The sequence below is a fragment of the Podarcis liolepis genome (genome assembly GCF_965112155.1).
Source record: "Podarcis liolepis genome assembly, chromosome: 1".
Classification (NCBI taxonomy): Eukaryota; Metazoa; Chordata; class Lepidosauria; order Squamata; family Lacertidae; genus Podarcis; species Podarcis liolepis.
Genome location: NC_139554.1, coordinates 115,951,810 through 115,968,659, shown reverse-complemented (window position 1 = coordinate 115,968,659; position 16,850 = coordinate 115,951,810). Strand labels below are relative to the sequence as shown.

The 16,850-nt window shown below is 42.4% G+C and overlaps 1 protein-coding gene across 3 annotated transcripts in view; it reads right to left on the bottom strand.

Moving 5' to 3' along the window:
- The window catches only part of GPR155 (G protein-coupled receptor 155), a 37,702-nt gene that overhangs the window by 2,724 nt on the left and 18,128 nt on the right, over positions 1-16,850 (bottom strand). For all 3 annotated transcript variants that reach the window (XM_083468406.1, XM_083468405.1, XM_083468407.1), the window contains exons 5-15: positions 14,684-14,839; positions 12,909-12,992; positions 11,587-11,707; positions 10,586-10,670; positions 10,402-10,492; positions 8,879-9,092; positions 8,455-8,562; positions 6,023-6,156; positions 4,415-4,510; positions 3,744-3,808; positions 2,774-2,908 (exon numbers count right to left, since the gene is read on the bottom strand). In XM_083468406.1, the coding sequence (XP_083324532.1) occupies positions 2,774-2,908; positions 3,744-3,808; positions 4,415-4,510; positions 6,023-6,156; positions 8,455-8,562; positions 8,879-9,092; positions 10,402-10,492; positions 10,586-10,670; positions 11,587-11,707; positions 12,909-12,992; positions 14,684-14,839 (1,289 nt within the window). The remainder of the gene's footprint in view (positions 1-2,773; positions 2,909-3,743; positions 3,809-4,414; positions 4,511-6,022; positions 6,157-8,454; positions 8,563-8,878; positions 9,093-10,401; positions 10,493-10,585; positions 10,671-11,586; positions 11,708-12,908; positions 12,993-14,683; positions 14,840-16,850) is intronic.

The following is a 16,850-nucleotide window of genomic DNA, read 5'->3' as shown; positions in this document are numbered from 1 at the left end:
CCCCTAAGTCAAGGTTACCAAATCAGCAGGAGTCCATCGAAAAGCCCTCCAGCCTAGTTGCTGGTGCAGTTGCGCACACCACTTGCCTGCAATGCATCTGTCTGCCAGGGTGATGCCAATCCTGTATGGAAATTCATACAGCAAGGAGCTTTGAAACAGGTGGAGTGCTGCCTTGGCGACTCAGCTACCTTTTAATTCAATTACGTAACTTGTTTTTCAAACTTAAATTGAGAATTCTCTATTACTGTATAAGAACAGTAATTGAACTTTTTTAATTCCCCTAAATTGTCGTGAATATGCAAGATACTGAGAACGACATTTGGAAGAGAAAAAGATCTAGTTCTATTTCCAATGACACAGTGGAGAAAAACTACCCACAGCCACAAGGGTATTGTTCAGAAGTTGACCTGTGATAGTGAATGTTTCTGCTTATCTTGTAAGGAAGCATGTGTTAGAGAGTTAGAGCAAGCCAATATGACCAACTACACAAGGCAGCAAACCAACGTAAAGAAGGAACCCATCAGCATTTTTATTAAAATGATGAGCAGAAATTTATTTGGATTAGTGAAGTGAAGCAGATCCAACACACAAAAGGATGGAAGAAGAAGAAGAAACAACAACAGAAGAGGACTGATGCAGAACATTCAACTGAGGAGAGAGAGAAAAAACATTAGAAGAAAAACACATACATGAGAAAGGATCAAGAGAATGCATATATTTCACCACAATATGGAAATAAGGGCACTGTACAAATGTACATACTCAAAACAAAACCCAAAAAAAAAGCATTTCGTTTCAGAACTTAAAAAACAAAGAATTCAGCAGAATTGTCCTAAGTTGTTCACTCAAGCCATCTTAGGAATTTCCAAGGACTGTTTTAAAATTCCCTTTCAGTAAGTCTATTATATACCCCTTATCCCAAAAGACAAAACTTTTGGGAAATATGTAATCCTGAACTGGAAACCTCACTGCTTATATCTGAAAACATCGTGACAAACACAACTCTCTCATTTGGGAAAGGGGTGGGGAACTTTCTTTCAGGCCAAGGGCTGCAGCACCTTGGTGAAAAGCTATCGTGGGGGCTGCATTCTCAGAGTGGACAAGGCCAGACCCACATATACTCATACACCCCTAACACCAGACACAGACACACACACAGCTATTGCCCCATGGACACACAATCCCATTTTCTCCAACACCCTTCCTCAGTCCTGACTGTGCAGGTGAATGAGCATCTAAACAATGCACAGTCGGGACTGCAAGCCCTGCCTTACAGCTATTCAGAGCCTCAAACTTAATAATGAACTTTGCACCCCAAAGATTGCATGCAAGAAATTGCAAGGTGTGTGGACAGCATTTTGAATATCTCTTCAGGAATGTAAGTACCTTTCTGCTGAGATACACCCACCCAGGCCCTCTGCTTTGGTCTCCTTGCAGCTGATTTTGCAGAGTTAGAAGCCACAATTATATGCTTTGGGACATATCCAAGTCCCCTTTTGCTAATCAGCTGCTCCTTGAATGAACAGATCCCCACCCGATTTAGGACTTCAGGTACATAATAGGTTTGATCTCTAAAGTGATTAAAGAATACACCACCAAGTCTTCCAAGAGTAGCATCAGTACAAACTCCATCTGATGGGAGTTTTAAGCCCAATATTTCTTGGTTTCATGCACTACTACGTGGAGGACAACAGGTTAGAAAACAGTAGCTTCTCCCACCACTACTTTTGAGTTCTTGCATTAAATGTTTGAGGTTCAAATGTTTTAAATAAGACTTTCTAATGGTTGCAAATTATCCATTGCTTGCACAAAATGGGAAGGGTTTGGATTGTTTGCAGTTGCCTGCTTGAAATCAAAAGGGTTGGAAAAGCTGACTAAACAGTTAAAAACACTGAATAGGCAACAAATGGAAAATTACCTTGTTAAAATACATATCAGAAACCAATTCCACCCAACCTCTGCCAATGCATGCCAAACAGTGGTGGGATATATTTGGCTGAACTCTTTACTTTGTTCTCATGAGGAGGGGAGGGGTTATATTTATTATATGGGGATTTTTTTGTGTTATACTGGAAAATTAAAACATTTATTAAAATGTATTTTAAGGAGATGTACCGTAAATTGTTTTCGATCAGCATGTAAAACGATTGGCTACAATTTGAGCATACTAGCATGATCTACTATATATTTTAGAAAGAAGTTTGTTCTCTAGGCATATAGAAGATCTTTTAAAGTATCATAAGCAAATTTTGTAGGATGGTTGCTGAGATCAAGGAGCAGATTCTTGTCCTAAGTTTCAGGATACAACAGCATGCCATTTTGAATTGACACACCAAACCTTTCAAGACAGCACTTACTTTTTAGTTGTTAGCCGCCCTGAGCCCGGCTTCGGCTGGGGAGGGCGGGATATAAATAAAATTTATTATTATTATTATTTAATCACTAATTTCAAAACTGCACTGAATTTTTGGTTCCTTAGAATCCCTCAGCAATGCCAGCCACTTTCCACTAGCCTGACACTATGTTAACTCAGAAAAAGAATCTTGAAAATGATTTCGTGTTGTTTTGGTTTAAGACCAAGCATACCTTAGTCCAGGAATTAGAAAACAAAACACAAGTCTAGAGGCTTTCACATGCATATTTAGTGTTTTTTGGAAGCATTTCCAACACAAAACACTCAGAGATTAGGACACCAGAACTGATTGCAAAGTGTATCCATCATCCAAGAATAGAAACAGTTTGAATAAATCTTTACATTGGTGTACAGCCCCACCTTCTGTCTTGGACAATGCTCCTGACACACATCTCTTTGTGGTAATTAACAAACTGTTGGCACGTCATCCGGATTTCCTCGGGTACAGTGGATTCCCTGCGCTCCGATGTCCTGTTTCCCCACAGGAATTCAAACCTGGAGAGAGAAAAAGTCAATCTGAAACAAGCCCACTGAAATATTACAACAAATAAAAAGAAATAGGAACGTCTTATTATAAATATCTACGTACATTATCTTTCTATTATGTATAGATGAGTTATCACATCAGGTCTTTGAAAATAATTAGTTTCAAGGGAGAAGCAGTATGAGAATTTTTGTGGGTTTTTTTTGCCTTCGAAAAATTGTGCATGGAATAGAAAACGGGACGAATAGGTGTGAATTTCTGCTCCTCAATTCAAGTACAGTCATACCTTGGAAGCCAAACGTCTTGCAAGACAAACGTTTTGGCTCCTGAATGCCACGCGAAACTGGAAGTGAGTGTTCCAGTTTGCAAATGTTATTTGGAACTCGAACGACCGTCACGACTTCCGCGGCTTCCGATGGCTGCAGAAGCCATGTTCCTGAACATTTTGGAAGTCGAACGGACTTCTGGAACAGATTCTGTTCGACTTCCGAGGTGTGATTGTACCCTTTGGGCTGATTTATACACACTTGTTCCATCATTTGGTGACTATAGCTTGGATCCTAAGCTGCTCTGTTTGTGTAAGGAGAACAGCAATTTGTAAACCCCACCCCTGCCCACCGTATTAATATCTCCTACCATCCTCAAGCCCCCCCTCAATCCCATATAGCAGATTCTCAAGAACAGAGGGCCACAGAGAATGAGTTGAAGAGAAAGCCCCATTCCATGTATGTGAATGTTGTTTCGTGAATGGTACAAAAGTTAAGGCAGAAATAACATTAGTTGGGAGTCAAATCTGAAAGACAGTTGGCATTATTAACACATTCATATACTTATTTGGAAAATTACCTCCGTTTGAATGGAAGAATAATAAGATGTTTGTCTAAACCAAAAATCCCAAAAGAAATGAATCCCTGAAAAAGAAAGGATTGTTATTATTTTTAAAAAAAGAAACATTGATAAGTAGACCACTAAAATCTAAGGAATTTTAAGGTATCCCAAGACACTTTGTGGCTTTTATTTTACTTCAGGTTATACACACACGTTCTCACACACAAGGGTGTATGTGGTAACAGCAGCAGGAATTAAAATAAGTGCTAGTACAAAGACCTAAGTTACAAGTTAATGACTACTTTCAATAATGTGCACTCATTGAAATCTACAGACCTTGATGACAGTCACCTGATAATGCTGAAACATCCATCCATCCTCTGTCTTGGTGACAAATGCTAATGAAACATCTGTCTATTGGAAACGAGTATTTCCCCCCTCCCTTTAAAGTCTGGTACAGCAGCCAGGAACCCAGTGCAACTTGTCAGAGCACATTGACAGAGTGAGTACTTTCAACATAATTTTCTTCAAGTTCATAATAAGCAAAGGAACAAAGAGGGGCCCCTTCCCCCCTTCCTGGCAAACTCTTTTTATCCCAATCTTCTTAGGCATGCTAACTGGGTTCAGTGAGATGTTGTCTCAGTCAAGTGAATGTAAGATCGGAGGTGTGATGTCAGAGTCAATATTACCTGACCAAAATTAAATACAGCGCAAAAGAATTGTAGTTCCACATAGAGTCTTCCAGGTTCTTGGTTGAACAACCACCACAAACAGCTGGATAAATTCTGGGGGAAGACAAGAACAACAAATATTTTTAAAGCTTCACGTTTTTTGAATTTTGTTATTTTTATTGCAATCCACTTTAGGGCTTGCAACGAGGTGGAATGTACATCTGTTTAATAAAATGCTTTTCCAATGGAAAGCTACTAGTCATTTGTCTCTGTACTAATATATTAAAGCCATGGGTTGTATGCATTCAAAGTAGCACTAAGGGGGAACAGTGCATCAGCACAATGGATTTGTCTCTGCGCAAGAGAATGTTCTCCCTTTCCACCCCTATGCACCCTCTTAAATCTGTTCTGGGGGTTCCCACTACCTTATGGAGCAGATTTGGATATGGTGGGGCACACAGGGGAAGCCCCAATGTCCAAACACAACTCATTCGACTTACTAAACTATGTGGTCGAGTACCACACCCCAAGAATTTAATGAAATGTTTATTTTACTAAATACACAGCTGATGGAACAACCAGCCCATCTCTTTTATCACTCCAATGCTGTCTGCTGTTATAGCAACACTTGAAAGCATGATAGGAAAGCATGACTACAGGTGTGGTAGCCTATTTCAGAGGTAGACAACAGGGTGTCCTTCAGAGGTTGTTAAGACTCAACTCCCATTGGACCAAGTCAGCAAGATCAATCAATGATTAGGGACAATGTAGCCCAGAACATGTGACAAGACGCCATGCCAGCTACTCTTTGTGCAATAACTCTTCATTACACCTCAACAGATGGCTTATCACTATTTAATGCAGGTCACTTCAAGACATCATTCCATGCAAGGGGTTTATGCAATATTCTTATATTAACACAACTAAGGAGGAGTACCGTATTTTTCGCTCTCATAAGACGCACCTAGTTTTTGGAAGAGGAAAACAAGAAAAAAAATATTCTGAATCCCAGAAGCCAGGACAGCCAGCCGGATCACTGCGCAGCCTCTACCAGGCAGGGGATGAAGGCTCCTACTGCCCAGGAGAGGCTGTGTGCGGCTAAGGCTCCCCCAAGAGCAGCACTCCCTTTAAAGAGCGCGCAGGGCTGCCCTTGTCCCTCTTCAGGGAAAAGCCTAACCCTCTTTAAAGGGAGCGCTGAGCAGAGCCTCTCGCCTGCATTTGCTCCATAAAACACATACAAATTTCCCCTTACCTTTTAGGAGGGGAAAAGTGTGCCTTATAGAGAGAAAAATACGGTAGATAGGAAACTGACAATATCACATCAGACCACTGGTCCACCTACTGTGAACTCTAACACTGCATTGCTGAGGACCTCTAGAATTTCGATGCAAATGCAAGCAACCTACTTGACATGAATGTTGTGAGGATAAGATTGGGGGTGGAGGAGAATGATGCACTGAGATCTTCAGAGGAAAGATGGGATGTAAATGCAGCAAATAAAAAATGCTGCATAAATTATAATGGCATTGAAAGTTTTCCCTCCCTGCACTGACTTCCCTAAACATTGGTGTGAATCAATGAACTAAAACAGTTATCAGAAGAGGTGGGGGGGAAAAAGCAATTTACAGCAAAGAGGCCCACAATGAGAAGCAAGCAGAGCAGCACATGTCTAGCCAGCTGCTTGTCTCCAGTTTGCAGAAGCTGCTCTTCCTGGACCAAGGCACAGCTCTGAGAACTGCATGGACTTAAGCACCGATTCGCTGAAAAACATTAAAGTAAATATGTTAAGTTTTTCATTTAGCCCAATTGATATGTAAATACTGCATTGATTACTATCATATTGTTAAAGCAAAAGCATTCCCCCCCCACTAGAAAACACTAATCAGAAAAATAAACTCTATGTCCTTTCTTTTCCATTGCATTCCACACCCACACATCTTTTGCTTGTGAAAGACTTTACTGGCTGCTTGCTTCAAGGAGTGAAAGACTTAAGAGTTTTGACCCAGGCCAACAGCTACCCTATTTCTGTGACCTTGCAAAGCAACCGGGGCAGTTACCACTTGAATAGCTTAAAACAGCACAGCACTAAAGCCATTCTCTGGAACAGGCTTTTAATCCAACATTAAATTTCCTGGCCAGGTGTGGGGAGGAGAGAAACGAGAAAGGAAATACTGGCACTAAAATACCGACCCACAATGCTTTCTACATGGTGTAGCCTTACTAAGCTGAATATCAGCATGCTGGCATTTTATTTATTCGGCCCTACGTCAAATTCCATAGGTAAAACATAACGTAATAGAATTTAGGACGGGGTTCAATGAAGCTGTATGCAGTAGGGCTCCCCCACAATCTGCTCTGGAGGGTTGGGTGAAACCCCAGAAAAGATTTACGGGGCACACGGGGATAGGAAGCGGGAAGGTTTCACTGGACAAGCGACAAGGCTTTTTTTCAGCAGGAACTCGGTTCCAGCACCATTGCTATTATAAGAGAACAAGGAAGGCGTTCACAGCGAGTTCCGACCCCTCTTTTTTTAGAAAAATAGCACTGGCACTGGCGAGTGGACCTCGTTTCTCATATACATCAACAGCTAAGCATTACAATGAATTCCACTTCTAAAGTTGAATTTGGTGTATTTATAGAAAGTGTCAAAAGTTCTTGTCAAATCGTTCCTGCCACCAGATGGCAGCAAGAGGTCAACAAATTCCCATACAGGGAGCTTGCTGCAGCTGAACACTGGATCCCTTTCTGCTGCCAATCTTAGCAGCGATAGTTCCTGCTAACTTAGATGAGTAGTTCAAGAGGCCTAGGCTCCTTTCCTCTTCCTTACTTGTTAACCAATGACACACACTCTAGTCTCTCTAGTCAAGTCGTTCGCTTTGCCAAAGAATATACTGCCCTTCTTGACAAACAGGTGAAATTATTTCCTTCCTGCTACTGCTTCCTTCGTTGTGTGATCCTCTATAGACCCACAAAGAACGTAGGGAGTTGCTGTCCCCAAACATTATGGTTTTCTATCCATCCCATATAAAGCCTCTTAGAATATTCTCTGAAGATTGCGGGAGATGGTGCAGCGGTAAAAGAAAAGGTAAAAAGGTAAAGGACCCCTGGATGGTTAAGTCCAGTCAAAGGCAACTATGGGGTTGTGGCGCTTATCTCGCTTTCAGGCCGAGGGAGCCAGCGTTTGTCCACAGACAGCTTTCCAGGTCATGTGGCCAGCATGACTAAACCGCTTCTGGTGCAACGGGACACTGTGATGGAAGCCAGAGCGCACGGAAACACCGTTTACCTTCTTGCTGGAGCGGTACCTGTTTATTTACTTGCACTTCGTGCTTTCAAACTGCTAGGTTGGCAGGAGTTGCGACAGAGCAAAGGGAGCTCACCCCGTTACAGGGATTCGAACCGCCGACCTTCTGATCGGCAAGCCCTAGGCCCAGTGGTTTAGACCACAGCGCCACCTGTGTCCCTACATGCAGAAAGTGCAAAGGGGCTAGTGGGATGATGCCTTGCTTTTCCAGCTGTCTCAAAAGCAAGCTACGGTACCGCCCGCCCCATTCTAACCCTCACCCAAATTATAGCAGGAGGCAGTGAATGACTTCCTACACCCCTACTGTCAAAAGTTACTTTTGGGCGAATTCATTTTTTCACTCACTAAAAATTAAGCTTATTATCAGTTTGGCCAGTTACCATCAAATAATTTTCCGAAACCCGTGTGGCAGTATATGAATACGAAGTACACACATGATGTTCTGAAGAAAAAAAACACACACTGACCAAACTCAACCATAAGAGCTCCCTTTATGTATTAACTGTGCAGCTGGAAGTTCACACATAGAAAAGGGCAACAGCCACTGACCCTCTCTGCCCTTCCTGCGCACAGACCCCCTTCACGGGACTGATATGTGAAAAGGTTTGTAACTTGAAATGTGGGTGATGTACTCTCGGCCCGGCACATGCAGACCTCTTAACGAACAGATGTGCAATTTTGCAATTTCACATGCTTCCGTTTTAAAACTTGTAAACGGGCTTGAACAACACAGGGTACTACAGTTGTGCTTCACCTGTCTCAATCGATGTCGTGCAGTTATCGCGGGCGCTGCTACGACTGGATCCTGGCTCTCCTTCAGAACAGCATAACCTTCTATTTGGCTTTTGGCACTCACAGCACCCTAGAGGAAAAACGGCAGATTAGAAAGGTGTCTATTTTTCTAGAGGGTATTGTGACACAGCAAGACAAGATTATGCTCTTTTAAATGGGCCTGGAATGGGTTTGCAATTTGACTGCAGTACATTATTTGAGGCGGGCATTCAGACATCACTGCCAAGGTGAGCGGGGGATCGCAAGTGGCAATGTCTACAAGTTTGGGTGTGGAACATGCATGCCTGGGTCAAAACAAAATAGAAAACAATCTCCTGACAGAGGCCTTAGTATGTCCTATTGCCGTCAAAAGTAACCAGGCTTCTTCTATTAAGGATTTCTCATACCTCTTTCCATTGAAGGGTCCACCAACGAACGAGAAGAACTGTCTGGAGATCTACTGCGCTCGTTAAATTCCCTTTCTGTTTCCTCTGTTTGACTGTGTTGGGAATCTTGGGTCAACACCTCATAGCTGGCTTCCATTCCAGATCTGTTCATACACATGAGTGATACACCCGATATCAATATGCTGATGGATACGATTACTGCTGTGATAATCATCTGCAAAAATGGGGTGAGGGGGAGAGAGAGAGGCAGGAGTTCAGTAGGTCCCTTGTCATTTGAAAGAACCTATGTGACCATGCTGAAAAGAATCAGAAATTCAGCATCACTGTGTCTCTAGAAAACTGAATAAAACAAATACTATTTGCTTATTCGAGGTTTTTAAAGTCAAAGGCTGGGAACAGATATTTGTATTACAGTACAAGTCGCTTTTTGAGGGGGAGAAAGGAACCAAAAATACAATAATATTCCATTTGCCACACTCACCTGCCTCAGCTTTATTTGGAACTTCCTGCTGAAACCTGTGCCTCCTCTGGTTCATACTGTACACCAGATGTCAAGTTTAATGTCAGCTTCGCAAGTTCTCAAGCAAAATAATCTAATACTCAGTACTTTGTCAACATCCCCTTTCTCTACCCAGCACCATGCATATAATTCTGTCAAGCATATAGAAATCTCGGCTGCTAATGCACTTCTCAAGTATTGCTTTTAAGGGATGCTGTCAATTCTACACCTTGTTTCTTGGAAGTTGTGTTTCATTACAGTGGTACCTCAGGTTAAGAACTTAATTCGTTCTGGAGGGCCGTTCTTAACCTGAAACTGTTCTTAATCTGAAGCACCACTTTAGCTAATGGGGCCTCCTGCTGCTGCCGCGTCGCCAGAGCACGATTTCTGTTCTTGTCCTGAAGCAAAGTTCTTAACCTGAGGTACTATTTCTGGGTTAGCGGAGTCTGTAACCTGAAGCGTATGTAACCTGAAGCATCTGTAACCCGAGGTACCACTGTATAAAGACGGAAAGTGCATAGTAGGGGTGGGAAAGCCTAAGGATGAGGGGCTGAACAAGGCCCTCCAGGGCAGACTTCCTCAGCCTCGGTCCTCCAGATGTTTTGAGACTACAGTTCCCATCAACCCTGACCACTGGTCCTGCTAGCTAGGGATCATGGGAGTTGTAGGCCAAAAACATCTGGAGGGCCGAGGCTGAGGAAGCCTAATCCAGGTCTTCCAAGCAGTCACTGTGATTCTCCTCAGGCCATATATCACTGCCCTCATTTCAATACTGCTTGAAACGCTATTTGTTTGCCTGGGTCGAGGGGTGTGCTGTTTGGCTGGAACATAGCTTACTGTACACAAAGATAAGAACTACATCAGTTACGGCACCAACTTTTGCCTTATGGCCCTCTGTAAGGTTGCCCACAAGTAAATAAGGTGCTTGGGCTGAAAGGACATCTCTCCCCTGGAAGGCAAAATTCACAGACACTGACTACGGAAGGTCAACTATTAAAAGACAGGAGCGGAAGAACCTCTATACCTGATCTTTTCCATAAAAGAACGCAGAATCAATGATGTTATCCGAGCGTTCACCAGCGATTAACACGATTCCCACAAGAACAGCTGGGATGCTGCAATAAACAAAAAAACCAAGATGAACCACACAGGTCATTAGCTTCTGGCTTCCTACGTATTTTCTCAGTAAAGAGCCTCTGCCAACATACCCCCAGCCAGCTATAATGATAAATCCGACGGGGATCTTTATGGCTTCTCTTCTTTTCAAAAGCAGCAGAGAGAAAGATAAGAAACCTGATAACGACAAAGTTTGAAACTTGGTTTATTTCTTTTTAAGGAAGCAGTGTTTCCCCCCACCCACCCACCAAAGTGGGATGCCTCATCCCCTTATAACCACCGAAGGTATTAAGAAATAAGGATACACTGTAGGAAACAGGAACATAGGAAGATGCCACACACAAAGTAGACCACCTCGACAGCTCTGTTGGTAGAGGATGAGACTCTTAACCTCAGGGTCAGGGGTTCGAGCCCCACAATGGGCAAAAAAATCCCACATTGCAGGGGGTTGGACTAGATGACCCTCGCGGTCCCTTCCAACTCTACAATTCTAAGATTTGATGAAAGGCAGACCAAACTAGCAGCAACTCTCTTCAGACAGGAGTCTTCTCATCTCTATCTAGAGATGCAGGGGACTAAGTCCCAGGAAGCAAAGCTCTTTTACTGATCTAGCACAGACTTCTAAAATATGCAACAATCCAGCTGGCTGGCATATGCAGGATAATCCAGACTAGGAAGGAAGCTGTTGTTAGTATAGCGACTAATAGAAACGAGATGCAATCCAGATCAATTCCCAGCTCAGCCACGGACTCAACTAGGTGGTTTGAGGCAAGCCACTTTCCTACTCGACGTCCAATCTGCAACATAAAATTAATACTGGCCCTTCCTCATGTTGTGAATATGACGATGAGTCTAATGTGTGTGATGTAATTTGCACACTGAAAGCGCTATATGAATGCAAAGCATTCTGGGCACCCCAGTGACAGGCTGGACACACTAGGAAAAAACAGACTGACTCGGCTTGGAAGGAAGGAAATGTACAGACCACTATCGCAAAGGCGCTATTAATTAAGAGGGGAAATAACTTGCAGGACCACCATAATGCACGTAGAGTTGCGTTTTGGATACCCCGTATTACTACTTTTTAGCCTACCTGTCCACAAAAAAGCACTGTAAAGCGCACTGTACAGGAAGATGAACACAAGGATTTGCAGAGTGATGCTTCTCTCTTTAATAGTGAAATTCCACATTACCATTCCAACACAGGATACAAACTGAAAGGTAAAAATCAGGTTTATTTTTAATTCACTTTAAGGGTTTGCCATGCAACGGAAGACATCTCAGAAATTAAAATTCACGTAATTAATGAACTGATTGATTAACAGGCTAACTGTAGCTTTCCCTTTGCCCTGTTACTTTGGGGTGGGAAGGGGAAGAGGTGGAGCGGTTTCTGTTTCGCTTCCATGGCCTATAATAGAGGGAGTATCAGAAAAAAAGCTTTATTTTATTTTAGATTATACAATGCTTGTGCCAGAGAAGACATAATCTTGGAAGAGGCATGCTTGCCCCCTGTTGTCAGAAGGAGTAAGGCCTCTAAGACGGGGTGGGGTATCTCACTGTTGAGTATCCCAGCAGGCCAGTCTTGGCCTGCAAGGCCCTTTCCCCCAAATGACATTCATCTGCCCATCAGCTGACATTACTTGCAATGGGTGGCAGGACAGGGTTTCATCCTGCATTGGCTACATTGGCTTCTAGCAGACAAGCACAGAAATTTGCACATTCAGCTTGCAATATTGTGAAAGAACCAAGTTTGCATATACAGTAGCACCTTGGTTTATGAACTTAATACATTCCGGAAGTCCATTCTTAAACCAAGGCGTGCTTTCCCATAGCAGCAGGGGACTCAATTTGCAAATGGAACACACTCAACAGGAAGTGAAACATGTTCTGCTTCCAAAGCAAAGTTCACAAACCAAAACACCTACTTCCGGGTTTGCAGCGTTCTTAATCCCAAGTTGTTCATAAACTAAGCTGTTCTTTAACCAAGGTAATGCAATGCTTGGGGCAAGGGGAATTTCCCAACCCCTCCTTTTCATTGCAGGTGCCTCTGAAAGATTTCCCCAAGTTTCTCTCCCCAGAGTCTCATATTCTACCCAACTCTCAGGGAAAACTTTTGTTGGGGTACGCAGAAAGCTGCAGTGAAGAATTCCCTTTGCAGAAGCAACTGAATGTATTGATTTATCTATCACTGTTTATACTCTTCCATCATGAACACAAAGCAACATGCCTGAGATTTCCAGGTTATCTCCTATGAATACATTAGCCAGGCCTACTTGGTTTCACTAAGATTGCTGTCTGTGGCACACGCCTTCAGAGCTTCAGCAGAAAACAAAACACTTCCTGCTTATTATTACTTTCAAAACCATCCCTTTTACAAGAAATGTTCCATATGTTTATAGTCTACGTTATACTGACCTGAGCAATGAGTAAGTTAGTTGTAAGCATGTGAGGAAGCTGCTTGTATTTTTTACTTAGAAGAATAACACCAAGGGACCAGATCTGAAATACAGGTAAGAGATTCAAATTCCAGTTTCTTTACAAAAGAAGGGAGCACATCAAATGCATGATTGTTTGGTCAAAACCTGTCCCTTGTGAGAGTCAGCATTCCGATTTTTACAAGCAAGTTAATTATCAAGCCCCTTAAAAATGTTCCGTTTGCTTAACAGGTAGAAACCACCACTGACTCCCAACATGCTTAGCAACCCTGTCTTGTCCGCTGCACAAAAAACTTTGAATGCAGCTACAGCTAGCCCAATCAAGAGATCAAGTTTTTCATTTTGGTTTCAAGCTCAGAAGACTTCAGTCTGAAATATCAAATACCCTGAAAACAAGGATTCTTTAGATAGAGCTAGGTGTTATGCAGTTTCAATGCAGCTCCCTCTATTTTGCAGCCTTTACCAAAGGTGTCATGGGCTTTGAAGACACTCAAACTCAGGACGCAAGGAAGAAATGCGCTAAGAGGAAGGCACGCTTGGCAAATCCACACTGCCCGGAAACCAATGTCCCCACTGTGGAAGGACGTGTGGATCTGGAATTGGCCTCCACAGTCGCTTACGGACTCATTGCTGAAACTGCCTTCATGGAAGATAATCTTACTCGGCTACGAGTGATTGCCAAAGAAGACGACCCCCTTCCCCCACATGAAAATATTCATGTACTGTTTTCACCCATAGGGTATAAACACATGGGCTGTATTCAACATAGCACCAAAGAGATTCCTCTCCTGAGCAAGGAGAAATTCTTGCACTGGCAGAACTCTCCCCACTGTAGAGTTCTCCTGACCCTTCTGAGCAAGACTTGGGGAGGGCACAGAAGGAAGTCTAGCAGGAATCCCTGGCACTGGCTTCTGCTGGCACAAGTTAGTTGGACAGAGGCCATTCCCCACCCCACCCCACAAATACAGACATATATATGAAAATGTAATTTGTGAAACAGTCCTCATTCTGGAACAGCACAGCACAAGAAGTGCTTGGTGTCTTATTCATAAAACCAGAACATCCGTAGATATACGTGTAAATAGGGTTACCTGCCAAAAAAACACCATTTGACAGTGTAGGGGGCGGGGGAGGGAAATCTATTAATATGTCTGGTACAGTGGTACCTCGGGTTAAGAACTTAATTCGTTCTGGAGGTCTGTTCTTAACCTGAAACTGTTCTTAACCTGAAGCACCACTTTAGCTAATGGGGCCTCCCGCTGCCTTACGATTTCTGTTCTCATCCTGAAGCAAAGTTCTTAATCCGAGGTACTATTTCTGGGTTAGCGGAGTCTGTAACCTGAAGCGTCTGTAACCTGAAGCGTATGTAACCCGAGGTACCACTGTATTCTGAAGCTTTCAGGACAACCGCTTTAGCCCTGTGCTGTCTTATACAATTCCAAGACTGTTTGCCACTATCACAAGTTGGTAATGTTACAGGTAACCTTTTAACCAGAAGGGTTAGAATTTCACATAGCCCAGATTGTCAGCTTCTATTAACCTGCAAGTCTTCCAGCAACTGGCTATGGTAGAAACTGAAAACCCAACACCGTGCATGTTTACTTGGAATTAAACACGCTGTGTTCAATGGCAATTACTTCCAAGTAAACATGCTCAGGTTTACACTTTCAGGCTTACATGTTTGAACATGCAGGTTTATATGCTTCATTCCCCCCCCCCTTCACAACAATGAAGTTTCGAAAATTTAAAACTCACCAAAGAGACAAGACTGACGATACTAATATCAAAGCTAACGTTTTGGATTGCAGATGCCAGTCTAGTGGGATCCATAGACGGGATGGTTAACAGCCAGGCAGAAACATACATGATGGGGGCGGAGACAAAAGTGCTGATCACCATACCAGACGTTATCTGCAATCAGAAATTAAGGTGACAACAAGGACATATGACTTCAACTGCAGATCAGGAGAGGAATATAAATGGGTGAAAACACAACTTTAATGATGTGTGAGCTTTGTGGATCAACATCACCTGATGCGATTTATAAATGGAAAGTATTCAGCAAGTAAAAGCCCGCAACACCATTTAATAATTAATAATCAAAATCTTAATATCATCAAATTTGTATCCCACCCTTCAACCTAAAGATTTCCAGGGGAAATATGCAATATTAAAATACAAAGCTTAGTACAAGAACCATAAAACAAACAATATACAGTGGAACCTCAGTTTTCCAGCATCTCGGAAGCCGAACATCCGGAAGTAATTGCTTCCATTTCTGAACGTGCCTCGGAAGTCAAACGGCTTCTGAGGCGCATTTTTCATTTTTCCCTATTGACTTTGCAGCCAGCCCACTGATCCTCGGTTTTCGAATGTTTCGGAAGTTGAACGGTCTTCCGGAACAGATTACGTTCAGAAACTGAGGTTCCACTGTACAAAACATCAAGAATGGAGAAAGTTAAGACAATCTATAGCATAACCCTCTTGCTTCAACCAAATCCAATGCAATCCGTAATGCATAATCCACAAATGGGTTAAAGATGCATGTATGAAAAGGTTGAAGACCACTGGAGTAATATTTTATTATTTGTTTCATAAAATTTATATACCAATTACAGTGGTGCCTCGCAAGACGAAATTAATTCGTTCCGCGAGTTTTTTTGTCTAGCGAATTTTTCGTCTTGCGAAGCACGGTGTCGGAAAAGTTTTGGAAAAGCTTCAAAAATCGCCAAAAAACTCAAAAAAGGCTACCACACCGCGTTCTATGAGTTGCTCCTCGAAGTCAAGTCGCAACTGTATTAAGGGTGTTAAGAAAAAGGAAACAAACTTGCAAAAAACGCAAGATGTTTTCGTCTTGCGAAGCAGCTCAAAAACCGCAAAACCCTTTCGTCTAGCGAGTTTTTCGTCTTGCGAGGCATTCGTCTTGCGGGGCACCACTGTACTCTTGATTCTAAAAACAACAACCAATACCCCTTATTGTAAAAAAACCCCCAACACCTTTACCTTTGCAAAAAGGTAAAACAGTAAAATCGAGAAAAATTCACAACCGTGCTTTTAAATGTACAAAAGTTAAAATACTAAAACAGATTTAAATTATCTCAACTTGTTAAGCATCTGTGCAAGATTTTCTAAACAAGGATGTTTTTAGCAGGTGCCGAAAATAGTCCAATGAAAGTGCCTGGCTTGATGTCAATGGGCAGGGAGTTCCAAAGAACGGTGGAGTTCTTACAAATGCGGAACAGGTATTATGAGGCACCTGTATTAGTGCAAATTCCACTGATCGGAGTGGTCGAGCGGGCACATGTGGGGAAAGGTAATCTCACAGATAAACTGGTCCAAAGCTGCCAAGGACTTTATATGCTAATAGTAATGCCTTGAACTCATTTTTAAGGCGTTTCAAATATTGATAATTTCAACATTCATGCGGATGCTTTACCTCAATCAAGTGGTATTTAAACTTTGTTAAATAAATAATAATAAAATTTAACCAGTTAAGTGACCCTTGAACGTCTGCAAAAAGCATGAAGTAGAAATAACCAGTAATGTTTCATTACTATGAACAAAACAGATTACTGTGTATGTAAGCCAAAATCTGACACATAACTAAATGTTCTTAGGCACAGTGAAATCAATAGGCACAAGTGTATATCGCATTATTATTAACAACTGTGGCCCTTAATCTCTGAGCAGGGTTAAGAAGCCAGGAACGCTTGTATAAGAAAAAAACTGTTGGGAGTAACGGGACACGAGAAGGTGTTAATTTTCTTCACAAGCATAAAACACCCCATGATTGAGCTAATTGCTGGTGCGGTGTCAGCCAAGCCAGTTGCCATGGTAACAGCCCATTGCCCTGACTCTATCTGTGATTAATGCATGTCTGCTCAGCGCTGTGTCTCTGTAAGTCAGTTAGCTGGTTGTCACT